This window comes from Anomaloglossus baeobatrachus, chromosome 5 (assembly GCF_048569485.1).
Source record: "Anomaloglossus baeobatrachus isolate aAnoBae1 chromosome 5, aAnoBae1.hap1, whole genome shotgun sequence".
In the NCBI taxonomy this organism is placed as follows: domain Eukaryota; kingdom Metazoa; phylum Chordata; class Amphibia; order Anura; family Aromobatidae; genus Anomaloglossus; species Anomaloglossus baeobatrachus.
In genome coordinates, this window is record NC_134357.1 from 121,115,126 (window position 1) to 121,138,983 (window position 23,858).

General features: G+C 40.9%; 1 protein-coding gene across 1 annotated transcript in view; it reads right to left on the reverse strand.

The window, feature by feature from the left end:
- The window catches only part of LOC142310953 (uncharacterized), a 246,321-nt gene that overhangs the window by 35,674 nt on the left and 186,789 nt on the right, over positions 1-23,858 (reverse strand). The window contains exons 28-32 of the mRNA XM_075348828.1: positions 20,088-20,132; positions 15,759-15,800; positions 11,221-11,247; positions 6,589-6,669; positions 1,938-1,973 (exon numbers count right to left, since the gene is read on the reverse strand). Of these exons, the coding sequence (XP_075204943.1) occupies positions 1,938-1,973; positions 6,589-6,669; positions 11,221-11,247; positions 15,759-15,800; positions 20,088-20,132 (231 nt within the window). The remainder of the gene's footprint in view (positions 1-1,937; positions 1,974-6,588; positions 6,670-11,220; positions 11,248-15,758; positions 15,801-20,087; positions 20,133-23,858) is intronic.

Sequence of the window (23,858 nt, forward strand, 5' to 3'; positions counted from 1 at the left end):
TTCACAAAGGAGATGCCACCTACAAGACACAATGTCATTGCTGTAACGGTGTTGCTTCAATGGGCCTCACTTTTCTCATGAGAATTTTAGTATTTATTTTTGCAAAAATCACACTAATGATAAAAGATGGGACATGAACAAGATCATTAAAAATATGTTCCTGTTCTGTAGGAAAATCCTATAGCACTTAATGTTATTATTGGTCATACATGGCAATTTCACTTACAGTAAAACAACCTGGAGTCCCTGTCCGCACTCTGCATTTTTTGCCGTGTTTTTGGGTGCAGTTTGTTGCCCAAAACTGCATGCATTTTTTTCCCCAGCAAGGTCTATGAGAATTCAGAAAGGCTGTGCGCATGTTGCTTCTTTTTTTCCTTGCAGTTTTGGGTACAGAAAAAAGAAGCAACATGTCAATTCTTTGTGCGTTTTTGACCAGCGTTTTTAGTGATACCCAGGATCATCTGGTGTAAAAAAAAAACAGCTCTGGCCTGAATTGCTTCGATTTTTTTAATTTACTTATTTATTTTTATACCATGCTGTCTGGGGGTGGGGTCTGACTGCAGCCAATCAGAGACGCTGGTGAGCGGGAAAGCGGTGAATATCCATTAGGCTAATGAGTGGCCCCAAAAGAAGAGTAAGCAGTGGCAGGAGCAGTTCCAGCTGAGCCGGAGGCTTGGTAAGTATCACGCTTGCTCCTATCCCCATATCCCTTCGACCACCATTTTTAAGCAACGGATTCTGGTCCCCATAAACTTATATGGGGACCGGCAACCGGCCAGATACCTGGGACTATTTCCGGGCCGGAACTGTTTTTTTTTTTAGACCTGCCAATACCAAGTATCTGTGAGTCTGCCCATCACTATTTTACTAAAAAAAAAAACAAACATGGGCTAAAAACGCACAGAAAAAAAGCACTAAAAATGCACCGAAAACGCCCTGAAAAGCGGTAAAAAAAAAGCAATCTTGTGTTACGTTTTTTGGCCAGTGGTGCGTTTTTCTGCCGGAGCGTGCATTTTTCTGCCGGAGCGTGCATTTTTCGCTGAAGGCACAAAACTGCAGCGTGCGCACATAGCCTAAATCCTTCCTTCCTGAACTCCAACTACTTTTCCAAAAACATGGCGGAGGAAGTAGCTGGAAAATATCTAAAGACAATTCTAGGCATTTGGATAGCACTTGTAGACATTTGGTTTATGCCATACTGCTAGAAATAGAAGGAATTCTAAAGAGCAATTTATAGTCAGCTTTAAATTGCAAAAATATTGTAACCCAGCACAATATAGACTGTCCTGTCTCACATTGTACTTTTCCTAATCAATATCGTTTTATGTCTGGAAAAACAGTATCAAATGGTATGTATGTCTCATTGCTTTAAAGAGATTGTACCAAGTTTTTCAAATTATCCCCTCTCTTAGGTTTGACCACTGGGATCTCCATCGATCCTGAGAACCAGGATCCTGAAGAGCCCAGTGTGAATGGAGAAGTGGTCGATCATGAACACCTCCGCTCTATCAATTCTTAATGGGAGTGCTGAAGACCAGCCGAACACTACACTCGGTTATCTCTCTCAGGAGGTCCCATTAAGAATGAATGGGGAGTCATCGACCACAGCTCCATTTTCTCAGGGCTGTTTAGATCCCTGGTTCACAGAATCAGTTGAGGTCCCAGCAGTCACACCCCCATTGAGCAGGAATGGAATCTAATGGATAAAGGATAACTTCCAAACTTGTTACAACTCTTTTAAAGGCAATGCTCTGTAGAATTTAAGGAAATGACTTGAAACATGTCATGAAAATGCAATGTAAATTGAGATTTTATGTTGCTTGTAGGTTGGGGGGAGCCATATCATAGTAAAGACGCTGCAGTTAAGAGGAGATGGGGCAAGGCAAGGTAAAAGGAGAGGTAGGTAGGAAGGTTAGTTCAATGGAGTTAGGACTCACCGGTGGACCAATTCTGCCGTCTAAACCTGAGGCACCCTGGACAGCAGGGCAGAATGTAAATACACATGGAATGGACAGGAGAATGGAAGGGGGGGAACAATGAGGGAGGGGAAAGTGAGTGAAGCAGCAACTGAAAACATACATACACATATATTCCCTTACCATCAAGGACAACAAAGGATACAAGTTATAAGTGATGTATGTTGTTACAACACATAGACAATAGGTATGGTCACATTTTCAACAAATATAAGGACGTGTATAAAAATCTAGGTATTCACGGATAGGAAATTTTCAGTCTTGGGTCTGAGCTGTGTGAACCATAGGCCATATTAAGAGATGAGTTCGGGGTCACCAGGTTCAGCTGGAGTTTAAATAAAGTTCAGTTTGTGACCCCGCCTTGACCTGAACCCCATTGGAAGTCAATGATTGGGCAGTTTCACTCTCCGCCCACATACAGCCAGCCATAAACAGATCACTTCCGGGGAGAGAGGGCAGTTTTTTGTTTGGACACATTACATTCGAAAATTCTGTTTTTACCTGATACTAGATTGAGTGGTTAGCGTATGGACATATGGGTAGCACCCAAACTCTGAATTTGCACACTGAGTTTTTTTTAAATCCGTCTTTAGCACGAACCCTGAACTTACAGTTGGGTTTGCACATAATCATTTTGTATTCATTGGTTAATGTAAAACGTTGGGTTGAATTTCATACATACTGGACTAGATTATATGTCCTTAAAAAGGTTGTGCAAGACTAAAGATTTGTTGACCTTTCCGTAAATGGGACATGAACAGCAGTATAAGGCACTGAACGATGTATGGACCGCACATTGTTTACATCTGGCTGCGGCCATAGCAGTTTTAAGCCTATCACTGGTAACAGGTGTCAGAGTCCCACTGATCTCATACTGATGACCAAACAGTAGAAAATGTCATGATATATTTAGTCCAAAATGACCCCTTTCATACTGCAGGCTATAAAAAGTGGCTGTATACTATTGAACTGTAAAAGAGAAGCTGTCAAATGAGACCCTTCTTTCTGACCCTATTCAGTACCCTGTGGCTATTGTCCAAGGCAGATCCACATAGACGTCCTACGCTGCCTGCCCGATTACTCCATTTTACCTATTTGTAATGCAATGAGCTTTCTATTCCTGCATTTCTGCCAGAAAGCAAAGGAAAGTATCTGAAAGGAGCAGAGAGCTGCTTACCATGAGTATGAGTGGGAGGGCAGGAAGTGGTGTCACACATGGGGGGGTCCAATTCAGCAACATTCATCCATTTTGATATTGCCTATGATACTTAGGGCTGGGATAATATCTGACACTAGAGCTTCACACATAGCAGCTATAAATGTTCATTGAGTTCTCATGGCCAAAATCAAAATAAAAGCTTTCGTCTGACATGTTAGATATAATGCAGTTATTTCTAATATATGGAAAAGCTGCTAAACAGCAAAAAATACACTCCCCAGATCTTATCTGTAAGGTGCACCTCAAGACAAATGGAGATCATCTGTCAGATCTTGGACGTATATTAGAGGATTTTATCCTCAAGGTTACGAATAGGGGGCAGTCCATAAATCACAATGTGGGTCTATGGATACTATTCAGGTCCCTTGAGAAAGGCCTGTAGATGATGACATTAGCTGGAGAGCTTTAGTAAGCCCATTCTAAATATCAAAATGGTCTCAAATCCACTTCCATATCCAATCAAGATATTTAAAACAAAGTGATGCTTAAATAATGATGAATTTAGGTAATGCAAACTCAATATTTTCATGGGCAATTAAAGGTAATATCACCTTTTGCTAGCCCATCTGACAGCAGCATGATGTAGGACCATAGACCCTGATTCCAGCGATCTGTCATATTCCGTTCACACCATTGATTGGCAGTTTTCCGTGTACACTGTGCACAAAGCTACCAATCAGTGTTGGAGGCAGGGTTATGAATATGGAGAACTACCCGGCATCAAGTTTACTAGTCCTCTAGTGATAATTTCCTGATAAACAATGATTTGATCAAAATTACAACAATCAGCCCAGTAAAGCGGGCTTTACACGCTGTGACAATGTTAGCGATGTCGCAAGCGATAGCACCCGCCCACGTCGGTGGCACATCACGGGGTGATTGCTGCCGTAGTGAACAATATCGCTACGGCAGCGTCACACGCAATTACATCTTCACCGACGTCGCTGTGGCCGCCAAACAATCTCTCCTTTAAAGGGGAGGTTCGTTCGGCGTCACTGCGGCGTCACTAAGTGGCTGCCCAATAGAAGCGGAGGGGCGGAGATGAGCGGCCGGAACATCCCGCCCACCTCCTTCCTTCCTAATTGCCGGCGGCCGCAGGTACGATGTTGTTCCTCGTTCCTGCGGTGTCACACATAGCGATGTGTGCTGCCGCAGGAACGAAGAACAACCTGCGTCCTGCAACAGCAACGATATTTGGGATTAGAAAGACATGTCAACGATCAATGATTAGGTGAGTAATTTTGATCGTTAGAGGTCGTTCGAGTGTTTCACACGCAACAACGTCGCTAACGAGGCTGGATGTTCGTCACGAATTCCGTGACCCCAACGACATCTCGTTAGCGATGTTGTTGCATGTAAAGCCCACTTTAGTGAGACTTTCCCGGACCTAGAGTTTCTTACTTTAACTTTACATTATGCTGCTCTCCAATGAGCCAGCAAAAATCTGATGACAAATTCTTCTTAAACAAAAGTCTTTCAGAGGGACATCCATTAGAATAGAGAAGATAAAATCCTGAAAAAGGTCTCTTCTCTGCTTGATTATAGTAAAAAAATTATTTTAAGGTGTGCTACATCATTGGAAAAACATGGCTGCTTTCTTCTAGAAACAGCCAAAGACCAACCCATAGGTGTGTTTGGGGTATTGTAGGTTTTTGATATTTAATAGAATGGAATCGAGCAGCAAGATCACATGAGGACCAGTAGACATGAGTGGTGAGATTTTTAGAGGAAATCAAGTATTCTTTTTTCATCTTAACTCCTTTAAGTAATAAAAATAATTTATTAAGCTCTTTTTTAATTAGACCAAGACTTCACTTTCAGGCTACTTTCCAGTACTTATGGCATCAATGCTTTGGCAGCCATTATTATATGAAGGTCCAATAATTGTATTATTTAGTTAACAAGAGCATGTGGGTGACATGCCATACACAGAATGTGAAGTTAGGGGTTAAATCTCATCATTTTCTCTTTATTAAAACATGCTTATCATTAGCATAACACAATGTCACGCTCAAACTTGAAAATTAGCTGAAGCAATCAAAACCCTCAAGTAGTAAAAATAAAATTTAATGCAAAGGCAGCTGAACAATTCTGGAGAAAAATGCTTTAGTTTTTACTGTGATGTTATAAAATCAGTTCTATTCATACTTTGCAGACCCTCAATTCTTAAAAAGAGCATTTCCATGTAATCACAAAATATCAAGTGAAGGCTTTCTTCCTTTCGTGCAATGTTAAGAGGAAATGACTGCAACTGTAGCTTCTATAAAAAATGTATACCAGGATTTTCTAGACTCCAGAAAAACAAAGATATAAGGCAGTCATAGTGTTGTGGGAGTGAGGGGAAGACATTAAAGAAGCACTACCATCAAAGTTTGTATCCTCAATATATTGCAGTCATAATATTATATAGCAGTGTGTACTAACAGTTGCTCATTTTGCCTTTCTACCCAATATAGTCAGATTTTTTTCCATTAGGTATATAACATCACATAGTTAAAAACAGACTAGCTAAATCCTTGTAAGATCTATTTAGAAACAGGAATTGTCTTTTCCTTGCCTGAGTCATGAGTCACTGGAAAAGTCAATGGCAGGGGGGGTGCAGTGGGGTCAGGACTTGAAGAGGGGAATGAGTTATGCAGGGACAAGATGCTTACTGTTGCTATAAAGAGCTAAGAAAAGAGAAGAATTTACTGGGTAGAAAAGCAAAATGAACAATTGTGTCATATAATATGATGACTGGAATATAGTAAGAGGATAAAAACAGCTTCTTTAAGGGTGGAACAATAGGGAAGGTACTAGATCTTGTGTATTACACTGTTCTGGTTTTTTTTTTTACAGTGGCAGATACAAAATTTAAAGTCACACATGACCTAAAGGGACTTTACATGATTGGAATACTATAGCGCTTTCTTCTTGAAAAAGCACACAACATATCCATCAGTTGTGTCTGGTAGTTCAGATCAGCAGTAATGAAGTGAACTGGGCTGAGCACACACTTTGGTCATGTGTGGAGCTGTATTAGGAAGCAAGTAGCCACAGTTTTAAAACCATGTCAAACCCCTTTAAGATGTGGCTGACTTGAAGGAAAGAAGGCACCTGATAACATGTTACTACAGGCTCTTGAGCTGTGATATCAATAGTCATGTCAATGCATAACTGCAGATTTATCATTTACGACTGTGGGAGAAGATAGGTGACAGATCCTAATGGATCTTTAATGGTAACTTTTTCCAGTTTTAGGAAAACACAGAGTGAATAAGCAAACAAACTTAGAATCCATATTATTTTCTGCGGGTGTTTTGCCAGAAAGTTCTTTAATGGGCACTCATATTGTGATTATGCATTACATTGTTGCTGAAAAATTTACACAGCATCCATATAATATATACTTACTGGTAAACCCAAAGGTCCTTTGTCTCCTTTATCTCCCTGACTGCCCTTCTCCCCTCTCATACCATTCTCTCCTACTTCCCCCTGCAGAAAACAAGATATGAAAAATGTAACTGTATGAGAACAAGTAAAGGATATTGATATAGTCAATACAAATAACTGGAACTGTAAGCTGGGAAAATGATACAATGCAATAAAGGTAAGGCAGATGTTTAAAAGAGTTGTCTACTACTTACACATTGATGGCCTATCTTTACGATAGGTCATCAATGTCTGATCGACTGAGGTCCGACACCCCGCATAACACCAATCAGCTGTTCTTGGGGCCGGTGGAAGCAGCAGGCAGGTGGAAATTCTCAGTTCCGAAGCTGCACCATCTTCTGATAGCATCATAAGGCCGGATACTGCCCATCCGCCTCCTATTCAAATAAATTGGAGATGGATGTGCAATACCTGGTTGCAGCCACTATCAGAAGATGGGGAAGCACCGGAACTGAACATTTCTGGCTGCCTGCTCTCGCCGCTGGCACCGAGAACATGGGGTGCTGGGTGTTGGACCCCGGCCGATCAGACATTGATGACCTATCACAAAAATAATCCATCAATGTAAAAGTAGTGGACAACCACTTTAAGTAAAAAAATAGGAAGAAATCCAGCAAGCTCGGTAGAAAAAATTACGGCACATTTCGGCAAGCGCCTTCTTCTTAGTCATATTGAAAGCTAATGAATCACACTAGCATTCAACATGACTAAGAAGGAGGTGCTTACCGAAATGCGTCTCATTTAAACCATTGTTTTTTCCTTCACTAATACCTGGTATATGTAGTTTTAAAACAAATATTTTGAATAAAATGAAAGTTTTTAACTAATTTTTTCTACCGAGCTCGCTGGATTTCTAACTATTTTTTTTCCTCATCCATGTGCAGTTAGTTTTTGCATGAATCCGTTGCTGAGCTACACGTGGAACTATTAGGGTATGTGCGCACGTGTGCGTATTACATGCAGTTACGCTGCGTTCTGAACCGCAGCGTAACTGCATGCGTCTGCGTCCCCTGCACAATCTATGGAGATTGTGCAGGAGACGTGCGCACGTGGCATGTTAGAACGCAGCGATTTGGCTGCTTGCCGAATTGCTGCGTTCTAAGAAGTGACATGTCACTTCCTTCGTGCGTTCTGCATGCTGTCTATAGGGAGAAGCAGCATGCAGAGCGCACGAATCTGCCGACACCATGCGCTTCAGAACGCAGCTTTTCAACTGCGCTCTGAAACGCACATTTTCGGTGCGGTGCAGAGCGCACACGTGCGCACATAGCCTAATACTGTATACCTGGTCTTCTCATCAAGTGGTAAGTTGGCTATTTTCTCCGCTTTTTATAGTCTTGTTTAAACACTTTAAGTAATCTTAAAGAGAACCTGTCACATGCCACAGATAAGTAATTGTATTTTATATGGTGTCCATGCTGCTGTTCTCTTGAAGCTGACATTATCTTTTTGTTTTTGAGCCGCTCTGTTCCTGTTCCCCCCTCTGTATATAAATCTAGTCTTTTTAGCTAAGTGGTCGTCAACCCTTCCATATAGGAGTACTGTAGGAGTATTCTTCAGGATCATGTCCAAACACTAGGTTTAAATTAATGGAAAAGGAGATCATATCATAATTTATGAATACAAAGGCGTGGAAACAAAAACTAAACAATAATAGGTACAGAAGAACAGCAGCATTTACACCAAGTAAAAATAAAAATACATATTTATGGCAAGCGATAGGTCCTATTTAATGTGAAATATTGTTCAGTATTACAATGGGTAACAAATTAGAATTCATACATCAGAATTTATCATTGGGGGCATAAAAGGTATTCTAAAAGAAGAAATTAAGTGCATTTAGAAATATACTTTATTTATTGCGAAGCATTGCCCTAAAGTCAAAAGATGCAAACTCAATCCTCCCAATTTTGTCAGGTGAAGTCTGCACGGCGCCGGTAAATACCTGATGAAGGAACCTCTTACAATAAATACATGGATGAGATCTACATATGATATTGGCCGCCCCTTTTAAATATGATGTTTAGCTATTTTGATTCATGTTTATTAAGTAAGAAAAACTAAAACACATACAGCAAGCTGCCAACAATGTGTTTATGTTAGATACAAGTGCATCTCAATAAATTAGGATATCCTCAAAAAGTTAATTTATTTCAGTAATTCAATACAAAAAGGGAAACACATATTATATAGAGTCATTACACACAGAGTGATCTATTTCATGTGTTTATTTCTGTTAATGTTGATGATTATGGCTTACAGCCAATGAAAACCCAAAAGTCATTTTCTCAGACAATTAGACTATTATTAAGACCAACTGAAAAAATGATTTTAAACTGAGAAATGTTGGCACCTACTGAAAAGTCTGTACAGTAAATGCACTCAATACTTGGTAGGGGCTCTTTTGCATGAATTACTGCATCAATGTGGCGTGGCATGGAGGCAATCAGCCTGTGGCACTGCTGAGGTGTTATGGAAGCCCAGCTTGCTTTGATAGCAGCCTTAAGCGTGTCTGCATTGTTGGGTCTGGTGTCTCTCATCTTCCTCTTGACAATAACCCATAGATTCTCTATGGGGTTTAGGTCACGCATGTTTGCTGGCCAATCAAGGACAGTGATACTGTGGTTATTAAACCAGGTTTTGGTACTTTTGGCAGTGTGGACAGGTGCCAAGTCCTGCTGGAAAATGAAATTTCCACCTCCAAAAAGCTTGTCAGCAGAGGTAAGTATGAAATGCTCTAAAATGCTTGGGTAGATGGCTGCAATGACTTTGGTCTTGATAAAACACAGTGGACCTACACCAGCAGATGACATGGCTCCCCAAACCATCAGTGATTGTGGAAACTTCATACTAGACCTCAAGCAGCTTGGATTGTGGCCTCTACACTCTTCCTCCAGACGCTGGGTCCTGGATTTTACCTTCATCTGAAAATAACACCTTGGACCACTGAGCAGCAGTCCAGTTCTTTTTCTCTTTGGTCCAGATAAGACACTTCCGGCGTTTTCTTTTGGTCATGAGTGGCTTGACACAAGGAATGCAAAAGTTGTAGCCCATGTCCTGATGTCTGTCTGTGTGTGGTGACTCTTGAAGCACTGACTCCAGCAGCAGTCCACTCCTTGTGACTCTCTCCCAAATTTTTGAATGGCCTTTTCTTAACAATCCTACCAAGGCTGTGGTTATCCCGGTTGCTTGTGCACCTTTTGCTACCACACTTTTTCCTTCCACTCAACTTTCCATTAATATGCTTGGATACAGCCCTCTGTGAACAGCCAGCTTTTTTAGCAATGACCTTTTGTGGCTTACCCTCCTTGTGGAGTGTGTCAATAACTGCTTTCTGGACATCTGTCAAGTCAGCAGTCTTCCCCATGATTGTGTAGCCTACTGAACCAGATTAAAGCCCCCATCATACATAATCCGAAAAAAGAAAGAAAGAATAATTCAGCTCACCGAGTTGCTGCAATCCGCTGTCTGTCAAAGTCTGCGCACGGAAGGCTGGGCTGCCAAATAGCGATCAGAAAAAGGAAATTCCAGCGCAGTCCATAATGTCCGGTTAAAATTCATTTTTATTAAGTAAATCCATAAAGAATTGGGAAAATACAAGGCGGTCAGCAGGATATAGTATAGATGGTGTACAGACCCCACAAAGCTACGCATTTCGACGTTAAGTCTTAATCATGAGAGCATGATTAAGACTTAACGTCGAAACGCGTAGCTTTGTGGGGTCTGTACACCATCTATACTATATCCTGCTGACCGCCTTGTATTTTCCCAATTCTTTATGGATTTACTTAATAAAAATGAATTTTAACCGGACATTATGGACTGCGCTGGAATTTCCTTTTTCTCATCATACATAATGATGTTGTTAGCGAGATCGTTGAAACGTCACAGGTTTTGTGATGCAACAGCGACCTCGCTAGCGATCTCGCTATGTGTTACACATAGCAGCGACCGGCTCCGTGCTGCAATATAGCCGATCATAACTGAACGTCCTGGTTCATTTTCTCATCGTGTTTGTCCCATTGGGCATGCATTGCTGTGTTTTTGCATTGTCTTTTCAACGCTCGTCAGAATAGCTGCTGTGTGACAGGGTCCCAATGACTGCTAATGATCGCCGTATTGTTGCTGCGTCGTTACTTAGATCTGCCTGTTTGACAGCTCACTAGCGACCATGTAGCAACGTACCAGCGATCCTGCCTGGTCGTATCGTTGTCGGGATCGCTGGAACATCGCTACGTGTAACGGGACCCTAAGGGACCATCTTAAACACTTTGGAAGCCTTTGCAGGTGTTTTGTATTAATTATTCTAATTATTCTAATTTTCTGAGATAATGACTTTTGGGTTTTCATTGGCTGTAAGCCATAATCATCAACATTAACAGAAATAAACACTTGAAATAGATCCCTCTGTGTGTAACGACTCTATATAATATACAGTATGTGTTTTCTTTTTTGTATTGAGTTACTTGAATAAATTAACTTTTTGAGGATATTCTAATTTATTGAAATGCACTTGTATATCACTACAGCCCTGAAGACAACATATGTAGATATACACACAGTATGATTAGCATGAAGTTGTTATGTGATTACCTTCTGCCCAGCAAGTCCAGGAGGGCCCTTAAAATGAACACATAAATAAAATATAGTATTAGGAAAATTGACTGATTAATGTCAATAAAATTATTCTTGATATGTAGAGTATATTGGTAAGTTGGCCAAAGTAATATATTTTTGGTATTTTAGGTACGTACATCAGTACTATACAATGCGCGACAACAGTACGCATAAGATTGTGCTTAAAAATAAACACAAAGCATATATTAACATTTTAAGAAAATTTTACAGATTATTTATATAATTAGGCTCCATTAAAACTGACTTTTGAAGTATAGGAGTCATGCTATAGGAACCTTAAAGGCAATTTGTGGGAAAGATTTACCCTCAAAACTGTTTGTGTTTTCTGAAAGATGTCCTCCCTACATGGAGTAAACAGTGGAGCGTCTACTAGTAGGTTACCATTCAGCACGAGGACTTGTAACCATTCACTACTAAAATTCTACGATGTAAAATAATTGATACACTGGAAGACCCAAAGAAATACAGGAATAATCAGATATTAGATATATTTTCTGATACACACCACTTAACAAGCCTAGAATGAAAGCATCATTCATAAGTAAATTGGTAGAATGCTGAATTTTACAGAAACTGAATTGTATAAATGATGGATTATGTAAATATTAGAGTAGTCCCAGGAAATAACAAAGAAGCGCCTAACTGGATATATTCCCGCACAGCATACACCTAATATTTAATTGTGCATCTTTTCTTTGGGTCTCCCAGGGCATAGATAACTTTACATTGTAATGTCATTCATGCCTTTAATTATGCATCAGTTTTTTGACTGAAAAATTACATTTCTGTTTTAATTCTTCTGCAAATGTAACTAAGGGTACGCTCACACGTGCGTTAAAAATGGACGACTGCAATGATAGAAATTCTCGCATTACATTCTGACCAATGTTAGTCAATGAGGCAGAGCAGTTGATCAGCTTTTCTCGCATACAAATTCTGGATGCAAGAAAAGTGGCAACATGCTGCGATTTTCTGCGAGAGCTATATCACTGGCACCCATTCAAGTGAATGGGTGCGAGAGAAACATCGGACTGCACTCGGATGTTATCCCAGTGCAGTGCGATATACGCACAGGCTGACAATGGAGGAGATGGGGGGATTAACCACTCCCTCTCCTCCGCAGCACCCGCCCTCTCCTCCACAGCTGTGATCAGATTGCAAGATCGGATCACAGTCGCATGACACGGGGGTCATTAGCATGTCACATTTGTTGCTCTCGCATCGGATGCCATACGCTAGTGTGACTCTAGCCTTATAGCACCACTCCAGAGTTTTTTTTGTATTACAGCACTGGATTGGCGCTACTGTCGCGGGCGGAGGAGGGGACGCTGCACTCTCCCACTGCTCGGGTCCGGCTGCCGCTGCGGCCTCTGCTGCTCGGTGGCTCGAGCGATGGGCCGGATCCCGGGGACTCGAGCGGCGCTCCTTGCCTGTGAGTGAAAAGGGGATTGGTTTTGGGGATTTATTGTCCGTGACGCCACCCACGGTTGTGGTGATTGTGTGGACACCACTGCTGCTCTGTATGGGGAATGTTGGTAGCGATGGGTTCCCACCGGTAACCCGCTCCCCGGCTTGGATATGAGCCGGAGAAGCCCCTCTTTGCCCGCAGGCGAAGGCCCTGAGAAACTGGTGCCTTGGCGGTGGCAGTGTCTCTCTCCTACGGTTGGACTGTTGCCTTCAATCGGGACTTAGCTGTTGGGAGACCCAGAGGTCCCCTTCACTGACGGATTTGGCAAATTCACGGCGACTCCTAGCCTTGCCGGGATCCGAAAGGCCCCTGCCAATGGTGCTGGCTTCACTTTGTATACCGCTCCGGTACCGCCGGGCCACCACCCGTCCACGGTCCTTTCGGCAACCTCCGATCAGCCTCTCCTGCAGACAGTCACCGCCGTCTGCTAACCTTGCTGTTCTCAGTCCGGGGCACACACCCGGACCAACTTCAGGCTTCCTCAACTGTCACTTTCTCTTCCACCTTAACTCCTCTCTCTTGCTCCTCTACCACTTCACTTCCACTTCACTCCCTGTCCTCACTCAAACTCTAACTGAACTGCTTGGTTTTCCCGCCTCCAGGGCTGTGAACTCCTCGGTGGGCGGAGCCAACCGCCTGGCCCACCCCCTGGTGTGGACATCAGCCCCTGGAGGAAGGCAACAAGGATTTTTGGGTAGCTTCGGTGTACCTATCCGGGGTGTAGGGTGTGGTGGTGTCATGACCTGTGACCCCTGGCTTGCCCAGGGCATCACACTACTAATCTAAGTTCTCTGTCTTATACTTACCCGCTGCTGGTTTCACCTTCTATCACCACTTTTCCCATTGGTCTCTGGCATTTTGTGACCTGCCAGATCTCTCTAATTTTTCGTGGAGAGAGCTGGAAATTACTCTTCAATGCAAGTCTATGAGAGCCTTGTTCTGGCTTTCATAACTTGCATTGAGTGCTTGTGACTGTTACCTCTGATTTCCAGCAATCCAAACTTGCAGGCACAAGATGGTGAGATGGGACTGGATCAGCGTTGGTAAAAGGTGAAGAAGCCAGCTGGTGAGTATAAAGATAGGGTCAGTGAAATTAGATTGCAAGCAGCACTCTGTTGAAAAAAAAATCCTTGAGTGGTGTTTTAAGTGATCTGTGTGTAATCAGAACATTTCCCAAGCCTTGTCTTCCTGACTCTGTTCCTTTCCAAGTCCCACCTTCCTGCCTTCTTGTGCTTGACTGACATCTTACTGGTGAAAAGTGAAAAGTGAGGCTGCGATGGAAAAAAGAGCCAGGGATGTAGAGGTTAGGTAAGTGCTTTCACACTCCTAGAGCACTTAAGCCAGCAGCTTTTTTCAGTCAGGGAGCAGCAGATTTCATAAGTCAACATATCAGTGATATTTTTTACAGAGCAACCTAATATTATAAACAGTTTGAGAGGTGGGAGTGGGATAGTGGCTCAGTGGTTAGCACTGCAGTCTTGCAGCACTGGGGTCCTGGGTTCAAATCCCACCAAGGACAACATCTGCATGGAGTTTGTATGTTCTCCCCGTGTTTGCGTGGGTTTCCTCCAGGTTCTCTGGTTTCCTCCCACACTCCAAAGACATACAGATAGGGACTCTAGATTGTGAGCCCCAATGGAGACAGTGTTGCTAATGTATGTAAAGCGCTATGGAATTAATGGTGCTATATAAGTGAATAAATATTATTATATTATTATTCTTACAAATTTCCCTTTAAATATCCTTATTGACCATAATCACTGATAAGAATGATTTAGAAAACTGATCATAGTGCAAGTTCTTTGAGGGACATTTTAAGAACTATAAGGCACAATATTGAGCATCATGGATGAAGCTGTAGTCCACCATGTTGATCAACATAACTACAAAAATATCTAATTAATGACTGAATAAAAAAAGTCAGTAAAAAATAAAATATGTAGCTGAAATGAGTAGACTCTGGAATTCCTGTAGAGTGCAGCACGGTCTATTAGAAAGTATTATCCAAATATTTGAATAGGATAGCCACCTTGGCTTAATTGTGACATAAATTAATATGGAAGACGCAGGAAGACAACGCTGATAACTTATATAGTAGATAGGAAAATGTCCTTGGTTTTTCATTTTAGCAAAACCAAACACAAAGCTTAATTGGTCAAAGTTACAATCTAATATATAAAGCTGAATGTGTGTGTGTGTGTGTGTATGTCCGGGATTGGCATCCGCACCGTCACGGTTACAGCCACAAAATTTTGCACACTCACACTTCTGGACCCCGAGAGCGTCATAGGCTACAGTTTGAGGGGAAATCTTAACCCCACTCTTTACAGTTAATCGCCAAAAAACCTGCCTCCATTAAAGCGAATGGAGCTGGGAGTCACAGTGCAGCCAGAACTTCAGAAGAGTGCGCAGCCACGCCCTTATATGGAATGTTGGCGTGTCACAATGCAGCCAGGGAAAGACAGACACAGACAGGGAAAGAGGCAGACATAGACAGTGTAAGAGACAGACACAGACAAAGAGACAGACTGACAGGGAAAGAGAGGAAAAGAGAGAGACAGGTTAAGAGACAGACAGACAGGTAAAGAGACAGACAGACAGGTAAAGAGACAGACACAGACAAAGAGACAGACAGACACAGGGACACAGACAGACAGGGAAAGAGAGGGAAAGAGACAGACAGGGAAAGAGACAGACAGGGAAAGAGACAGAGGTAGATAGACAAGGAAAGAGATAGATAGACAGGGAAAGAGATTGAGACAGACAGGGAAAGAGACAGACAGACAAAGATAGAGAGAGACAGAGAGATATATACAGAGGGGGAGACAGACAGAGAATGGGAGAGAAACAGAGAGACAGTTACTATCCCGGGCGTTAATATATTCTATTTATACATTCTATCCTGGGAATGTTAATACATTCTATTTTGTTAACAGCAGTTATTAACCTGGGTGAAGCCGGGTAGTACAGCTAGTTATGTCATAAAAGTGTATTACAAAAAGATACTTAAGACATTAGAACTTACTACAGGCCCAGGAACACCCGGAGGACCAGAAGGTCCAGACACCTAGATCAGCAGAAATATATCAATGAGACATAACTAGGATCACAAAAGCAATCAAAGGACATTTCATATATTAATTACAACTGGAACTTAGTAGGAATGCTTCTTTATGCCCATTATGTTACAGGGCTGATAAATGTTAGCTGGTTCCGAGGATTTAAACAAGGTCGGAAAAACAAGGAAGGATATCTGAATTTTTGGCTACAAAAAAATAGAGCATTCCTTCTAATTTTAGGGTATAGCCATGGCATGCAATGTATTGGTAATGTGCTTAAAATTACACCCATAATGACGTAAACTTCATATTTTAGGGGTTATCCTCAGTTTAGGTTCTGGTTCTCCTTGTACAGATATTGTATGTCATGTTTCTAGGTTCCTGAACCCATTAATGCCCAATCCAACCGAAAGGCATCAGAAAATGAATTCAATTTAGGAGTTTCTTAAACCAGTAACCATAACCTATAAATCAACAAATTCCATGAAAGATTACACCAATAAAATGTCTTTATTTATGTTTCAAAGAATAAAACACAATTAAAAAACAGAGAAAGAGAAGTAAAAACTGAGTTAAACCCTAAACAGTAATATTGGATTATAGACCATTCAATAATTGATGTATAAAAAAACTTAGTCCATCATACATTGTGCTACCAACACATAAAAATATACATGTATGCTGGACACTAGGTGGTGATAAAATAATCTCCTAAGAATGGAACTGCAGAAGTGTCAGATGAAACTGGAAATTACCATACCATAAGAGAAACTATAAATAAATGACAAGTGACCATAAAAATGTATTTGTTTCTCCCAGTGGAGTAATCAGACAAAGAGATCTTTTACAAATTGACTGTTGCAAAATCAAAAAAAAATTTGAATCACAAATCGACTGTAACAATAGCACTCAGCATAAACCCTACTGAGCTTTGTTGCACAAAAAAAACACAAAAGACTAATTACCGCTGGGACCCCCTGACGCACATTTTGCTGTATTGCATCTTCAGAAGCTCCTTTCACCAATAAAGTGAAAGCCCCCTATATTTCCATCGATAGATGATGGACCTGAATGGAGGCTTGTTTTATTGTGGAATGAATTGCAGCTTTATTGGGAACATTTTATGTGACATTTTGGATTACATTTATTCTGTCCTCTATTATTGGGGGATTTACATTTAAATCTCTGAATGACATAATTCAGTTGATACCCCCGAGGGATCCATTCACTTTAATGAGGCAGCAGAATTACTCTGGACTCTGCCTGGACTCTATTCAGTGGTGACCTTTCCAGAAATACACAAAACTGTGGCCAACCACGCTTTTATGAATGCTTAAAAAGAGGAACATTGGATTATAGTCCAGAGAGAGTCCACAGTGTCGCCATCTGCCTCATTATAGTGAATGTTCCATTGAGGGTTCCATCTGATTTAGAAGCCCTGATGTAAGCACTTGGCATAGAGCGCAGGATAAATGTGAGCCGAGCCTTAATGCAATCTTTGGGATGCAGAATACACAAATTAACAGCAGGTTAAGAATTTATTTTAGCTATTTTTTAAGCCATTCGTTGTAGAGCATAAGTGATAAGACAGTTTTATTTTTCAGGTCAGTGAGATTATAGGAATACCAGATTTATATCAGGTTTTTGTTTTTTTTGGCAACTATCACACACTAAAACAACGCTTTAAAAATGTTTTGTATCACCATATTTTGAGAGCTATATTTTTTCATTTTTCTGCTGACAGAGTCATGTGAGGGTTTGCTTTTTGGGGAATCAGTTGGCATTTTTATTGGTACCATTTTCGGTCACATATCATGTTTTGATCGCTTTTTATTCTGATTTTTGGAAGGCAGAATGAATAAATACCAGAAATTCAGAAATTATTTTTTTGGGTTCTTTTATATGTTATTTACTGTTTGGTAAAGGTGATAACACACCTTTATTTCTTGGGTAAGTACGATACCACATATATATGTTATGTTTTGCCTCCTTAACACAATAAAAACAATTTTATAGAACAAAAATTGATTTTGCATTGCTATATCCTGACAGGTATAGCTTTTTTTTTTTCTGCTGACAGAGCTATATGGCAGCTTTTTTTGTGGGACGAGATATCTTTTTCAGGGATACTATATTTATTATTTTTGACTTTTTGATCACATTTTATTCCACTTTTTTCCTGCAGTTTGATGTCTGATTTTTGCTGCATTTTTTTTTTATGATGCTCACTGTAAGGGTTAACTAGTGTGACAGATTTATAGATTAGGCCTTTTTTTTGTCTTTGCATAGATATACTTGTTTATTGGTATACATTTAAAAAAAAATTGTTATTGGGGATTTTTTTTATCTTTTTACAATTTCTTTTTACTTTTTTTTGTCTATGGGACATTAACTTTTATTAGTCTTAACGCTGGTGTAATGCATTCACATTCACAAGCATGGCAGTGCATTACCCCTGTCAGTTTGAAGCTTCTGGCATGGTCTAACAGGCCACCATAGCCAGGTAACCTTAAGGACAGAATTTAGCCCTAGGATACCTTACCAATGATCAGGACCCTGTGAACACGTCATGGGGTACCCGATTGAGTGGGAAGGGAGGCCCCTCCCTCTCCCAGCCTCCTATATGTTGTTATTATTATTGATCGTGGCATTTATTGGGTTAACCAGCCAAGGGTGTTGCAGGCACCAGCACTGTTTGTGACAGCTGGAGCTAGGCTATCACTTAAGCCAATCTCCAGGTGGTGATCGTGTGGGCAAAGCTTTTGTGCCTGCAAGTTTGCCAGGATGTACCGGTACCTGCATTTGTGAGAACATACCGCAATATAGGATGTACTGGTATGTCTAATGTTGGAAAAGGGTTAAAGGAAATGTGTCATCACAAAATGACCTATTCTTTAAATTATTATTTTTTTTATGTTAAATGTATTTTTTTTCTTATGTTTCATATAAGTAACAAAAAATGCAAAAGACTTACAGTTTTCACAGGGGCCACTAGGTCTAATATTAAACTCAATATTCCTATTCTTTACATAGATATTAACAGCAATAGACTCAGTCAGATCATATTTTGTTTGAATAAAAGTAGCATCTGTCATCTACTGTACTGTAAATAGCGGATATACTTTTCATTCTAATTCAGTGTCAGTGATGATAATGAGATTGCTGAAAAGTCTTCTGTATAAAACAGGAAGCATAGGCCTAATGGCCAGTGTCAAAATTGCAAGATTTTTTAGTTTTTGTTTTTTTTTTAGTATAGTGATATGGAAAAAAATACATTCACCTTATAACCCTGATTTAAATGATAGGTCATTTACTAATAACATGTTTTCTTTAAGCCCGCTTTCACATTGCGCTTTTACTTATGTTCAGTGGTCATATCGGGGCATCCGTCCAAACCGCCCCTTCCCACACCCGCAAAACATGTCTACTACGTTCAGGTGTCCGCCTGCAGAAAATGTATATGTGCAAAACTGGTGTAAAACAGAGCACACGCTAATGGAGTCTGCTCCATTATAGTCAACGGATCTGTCGGCACATGTGTCCGAAACACGTTTTGTGGGGTGGGGGAGGGTCGATTAGGACGGATGACCCGAAGAGACCTCTGATAGTAAGTAAAAGAGCAATGTGAAAGCTGCCTTAGAGACACTGACTAACGGGGTAGCCATCTAGTTAGCACTAAAGGGATACTTTTCTTCTTTTTCGGGTAAGAGCAACTACCAAATAGGTCAATGACTTTCAAATTGTCACTATTTATTACATTTCTATCATAACAAAGCTGCTCCATAGTAACAGCATATAAAAAGTGGAGATGTAAAGGAGATATGCTTAGATCTGAGTTGAGTGGACTACACGAGCTCTAGGATTAAGTGAGTAGGGCATATCAATCTTCCTATCTCAGTTGCAACTTTTACTTATGAATTGAAAACTGCCGGTAGAAAAAAGTCAGCACAAGAACTGGCCATTGGGAGCCATATGGCTTATGACATGGCCAAGCGGTCACACGCAAGCTTATAAACACCCAGTGCTGTGCCAAGACCACTCGGAGCACTGTAACACACTGCTTTAGGTGAAAATGTGCCCTTAACATCTGGGCATGAGACACTTGGCAGAGTCAAAGAGAAAACTTCCTGCCCAAATATTTGGAAAGGGAAGAATATGAGGCTGCAAAGGGAAAGCCCAGTATAGGAAAACACTGTGAGATCCATAGAGAAAATATTTGCCTTGTGTAGGAACTTGAAGTTTATGTTTCCTCATTTTAAAATACAGATTAAAATATTGATGGAAAATATAAATACCGTGTTTCCAGAATCTCCTTTCTCCCCTGTCTCGCCTTTCTCTCCCTGGGTAAAATATAAATTGACATGATATGAGTTAGGACTCCGGCCATGCATAATAATTATAAATAGGCCATGGATACCTAAGGTCCTGCAATGCCCTGCACATGAGGTAAGCGACAAAGTGAATCAGAAGACTATACTACATTCTAATTGGAGGTTTGGCTAATATTATTATTATTATTACACCTACTACATATTGGGATAGGACCTTGGAGATGAGAATAACCCTGTAAACCTGAATTACCCTTCAAGAACATTATTAATTGGTACCATATATATCAGAACATTGTAGCGTTGTATCAATTCTAATACAGTATGTAAATTTCACAATCAATTTGTTTACTAAATTATATTTTTAGAGTATCATCACGCCTTACAACACATCTTCCTAAACTATACATAAAGGGTTAACAGGTTGTGACAAGAAAAATAATTCACAGAAATAGACACGACTTGTTTAAATTATATACAGTGAGGGACAGGGGAAAAAAGGGGGAAGTATGGGAATTAAAATATCAAACAAATTAGTATACCAATGGGAATGTTCAAAATCTGATTAACAAGTGTGCATTACAATCCCTTTAAAACATTATTTTTATTAATTAAATATTAAAATCGTCCAGGTGAAAAAACTCCAAAAAATAATAAATAAAAGGGGAGCTATTAAGGGTCAGGTGCAACCATATATTCTGAAGTTTACACAGGCAAATATAAAGATAGAAAAGCCAATCCAAAATTTATTTATACTAAAGTGACCCTAATATGTCACTATATCTGGCTCTGCCTGACAACGGAGGGTATGACGCCCTAACGTAGCTGGGCGCCCCCGTTCCTCGACGGCTGACCCTCACTCACCCTACTCGACCCTACCAAAGGATGATAGTATCTGTACCAAATACTCTCACCAACATAGTATATAATACTCCATTTTGATAAAAGGAGTACCTCAATTATCAATTCTATAGGCACATGGAGGGGAACAACTATAAACGGGTACAGCAATAAGTTATGATATCTGCAGGGGCAGATCAAATGACCAGGTCTGTCCAAATTTAGTAATGTTAAAGTGACCCTAATGTGTCACTTTACCTGGCCCTGCCTGGCAACGGAGGGTATGACGCCCTAACTTAGCTGAGCGCCCCCGTTCCTCGACGGCTGTCCCTCACTCACCCTAGTTGACCCTACCAATATAGGGATGGTATCTGTGCCTAATAATCTCAGTAATGGACACTAAATGTAATACTCCACAGAGAGTCCAATTAGAGGATAAATACCTCAATACACAATTTTACAGGTACAGTACAAAAACAAGGACATCTGCTGCCACAATCAGCCTACAGCATGTCTATCAGTATACAATGGGGACAAGATGTACTTCCCTCAATTAGATGCTGTTTACATGGCCTCAACGCGTTTCCCCGCCCGTCATCGGATCATCAGGAAGCCCACGGGTGATGATAAAAGATATACATCCCAGCATCATGTATGGTAGTGGCCAGCGCCATTGAATCATGGATTTAAATAAGCCAGACCTTGAAACTCTAGAGGTCCACTATGGAGAATTAACATACCAGGCTACCGTCCTCAGGTCATCACTGCGCATGTCCATTTTCACCAGACACTAGAGCACATAATCCCCCTAAAGAGCACTACTGCACATGTCTCTGACGCTGCCGCTCTGGCCGCCAATCAGCCATCAGTATCGTCATTACTGAGGAAGGGGCTCATCAAGGAGTCCCTAACAGCCAATCGCTGCGAGGTATCCCCGTCACATGGGACAGAAAACCTCATACTCCCGATGTAAGCCCCTACATTCCAGCACAATGACAGTCCCTGATGCTACAGCTCTATCGGCCAATCAGCCGGCTGTTTCACCGTTGCTAAGGAGCGTCCCGCCCATATTCATGACGCTCCTCCCTAACAACCTATCAGAAAACATATCGCCGTCACATGGGACTGAATACCCCATGTAGATGATGTAAGGCCATACATTCTAGCACAGAGAAAGGCTTGCCCAGCGTCCAAGTATAGAACAGCGTCATCACAGTGGAGGAGAGCAAATCCTCCCCCCCTGGTTAACCATATCACGCCTGTTCATAGGCAGCATCAAATCCTGTCACAGATAAAACTCCACAAGTATAGCAGTACTCAATCCATAAAAAATCGCTCCTAACAGGACATAACATTCCTGCTTATGATAAAGTGTCCCAGAAAATACCTGGTAAACCAAGGGGATATATTTTATACAAGGTGCAAAACCGGCACCCATTAACCCCTATATGAACATGCAGTATAACCCCAGAATATATCTGGTATGATTGTACATTGGTTTATTATTTATAAACCTCTCCATTTTATAACAGGGACTATTCAATTATGTAAAGGGGGAACAGAAAATGTAATGACGTAATGATGATACTGATGGCTGATTGGCGGCCAGAGCGGCAGCGTCAGAGACATGTGCAGTAGTGCTCTTTAGGGGGATTATGTGCTCTAGTGTCTGGTGAAAATGGACATGCGCAGTGATGACCTGAGGACGGTAGCCTGGTATGTTAATTCTCCATAGTGGACCTCTAGAGTTTCAAGGTCTGGCTTATTTAAATCCATGATTCAATGGCGCTGGCCACTACCATACATGATGCTGGGATGTATATCTTTTATCATCACCCGTGGGCTTCCTGATGATCCGATGACGGGCGGGGAAACGCGTTGAGGCCATGTAAACAGCATCTAATTGAGGGAAGTACATCTTGTCCCCATTGTATACTGATAGACATGCTGTAGGCTGATTGTGGCAGCAGATGTCCTTGTTTTTGTACTGTACCTGTAAAATTGTGTATTGAGGTATTTATCCTCTAATTGGACTCTCTGTGGAGTATTACATTTAGTGTCCATTACTGAGATTATTAGGCACAGATACCATCCCTATATTGGTAGGGTCAACTAGGGTGAGTGAGGGACAGCCGTCGAGGAACGGGGGCGCTCAGCTAAGTTAGGGCGTCATACCCTCCGTTGCCAGGCAGGGCCAGGTAAAGTGACACATTAGGGTCACTTTAACATTACTAAATTTGGACAGACCTGGTCATTTGATCTGCCCCTGCAGATATCATAACTTATTGCTGTACCCGTTTATAGTTGTTCCCCTCCATGTGCCTATAGAATTGATAATTGAGGTACTCCTTTTATCAAAATGGAGTATTATATACTATGTTGGTGAGAGTATTTGGTACAGATACTATCATCCTTTGGTAGGGTCGAGTAGGGTGAGTGAGGGTCAGCCGTCGAGGAACGGGGGCGCCCAGCTACGTTAGGGCGTCATACCCTCCGTTGTCAGGCAGAGCCAGATATAGTGCCATATTAGGGTCACTTTAGTATAAATAAATTTTGGATTGGCTTTTCTATCTTTATATTTGCCTGTGTAAACTTCAGAATATATGGTTGCACCTGACCCTTAATAGCTCCCCTTTTATTTATTATTTTTTGGAGTTTTTTCACCTGGACGATTTTAATATTTAATTAATAAAAATAATGTTTTAAAGGGATTGTAATGCACACTTGTTAATCAGAATTAAAATATCACTTTTATTTGATAAATATCAACCATTATTAATTAGTAAGACAGGTTGCTGGTATTTGTTATGTAAAAGTTAGCAAATTGCTCAAAAGCACAGTATTCTTTCAACAAATGGTCTCAGTATTGTATTACAGGGGACAATACAATTATGTCAA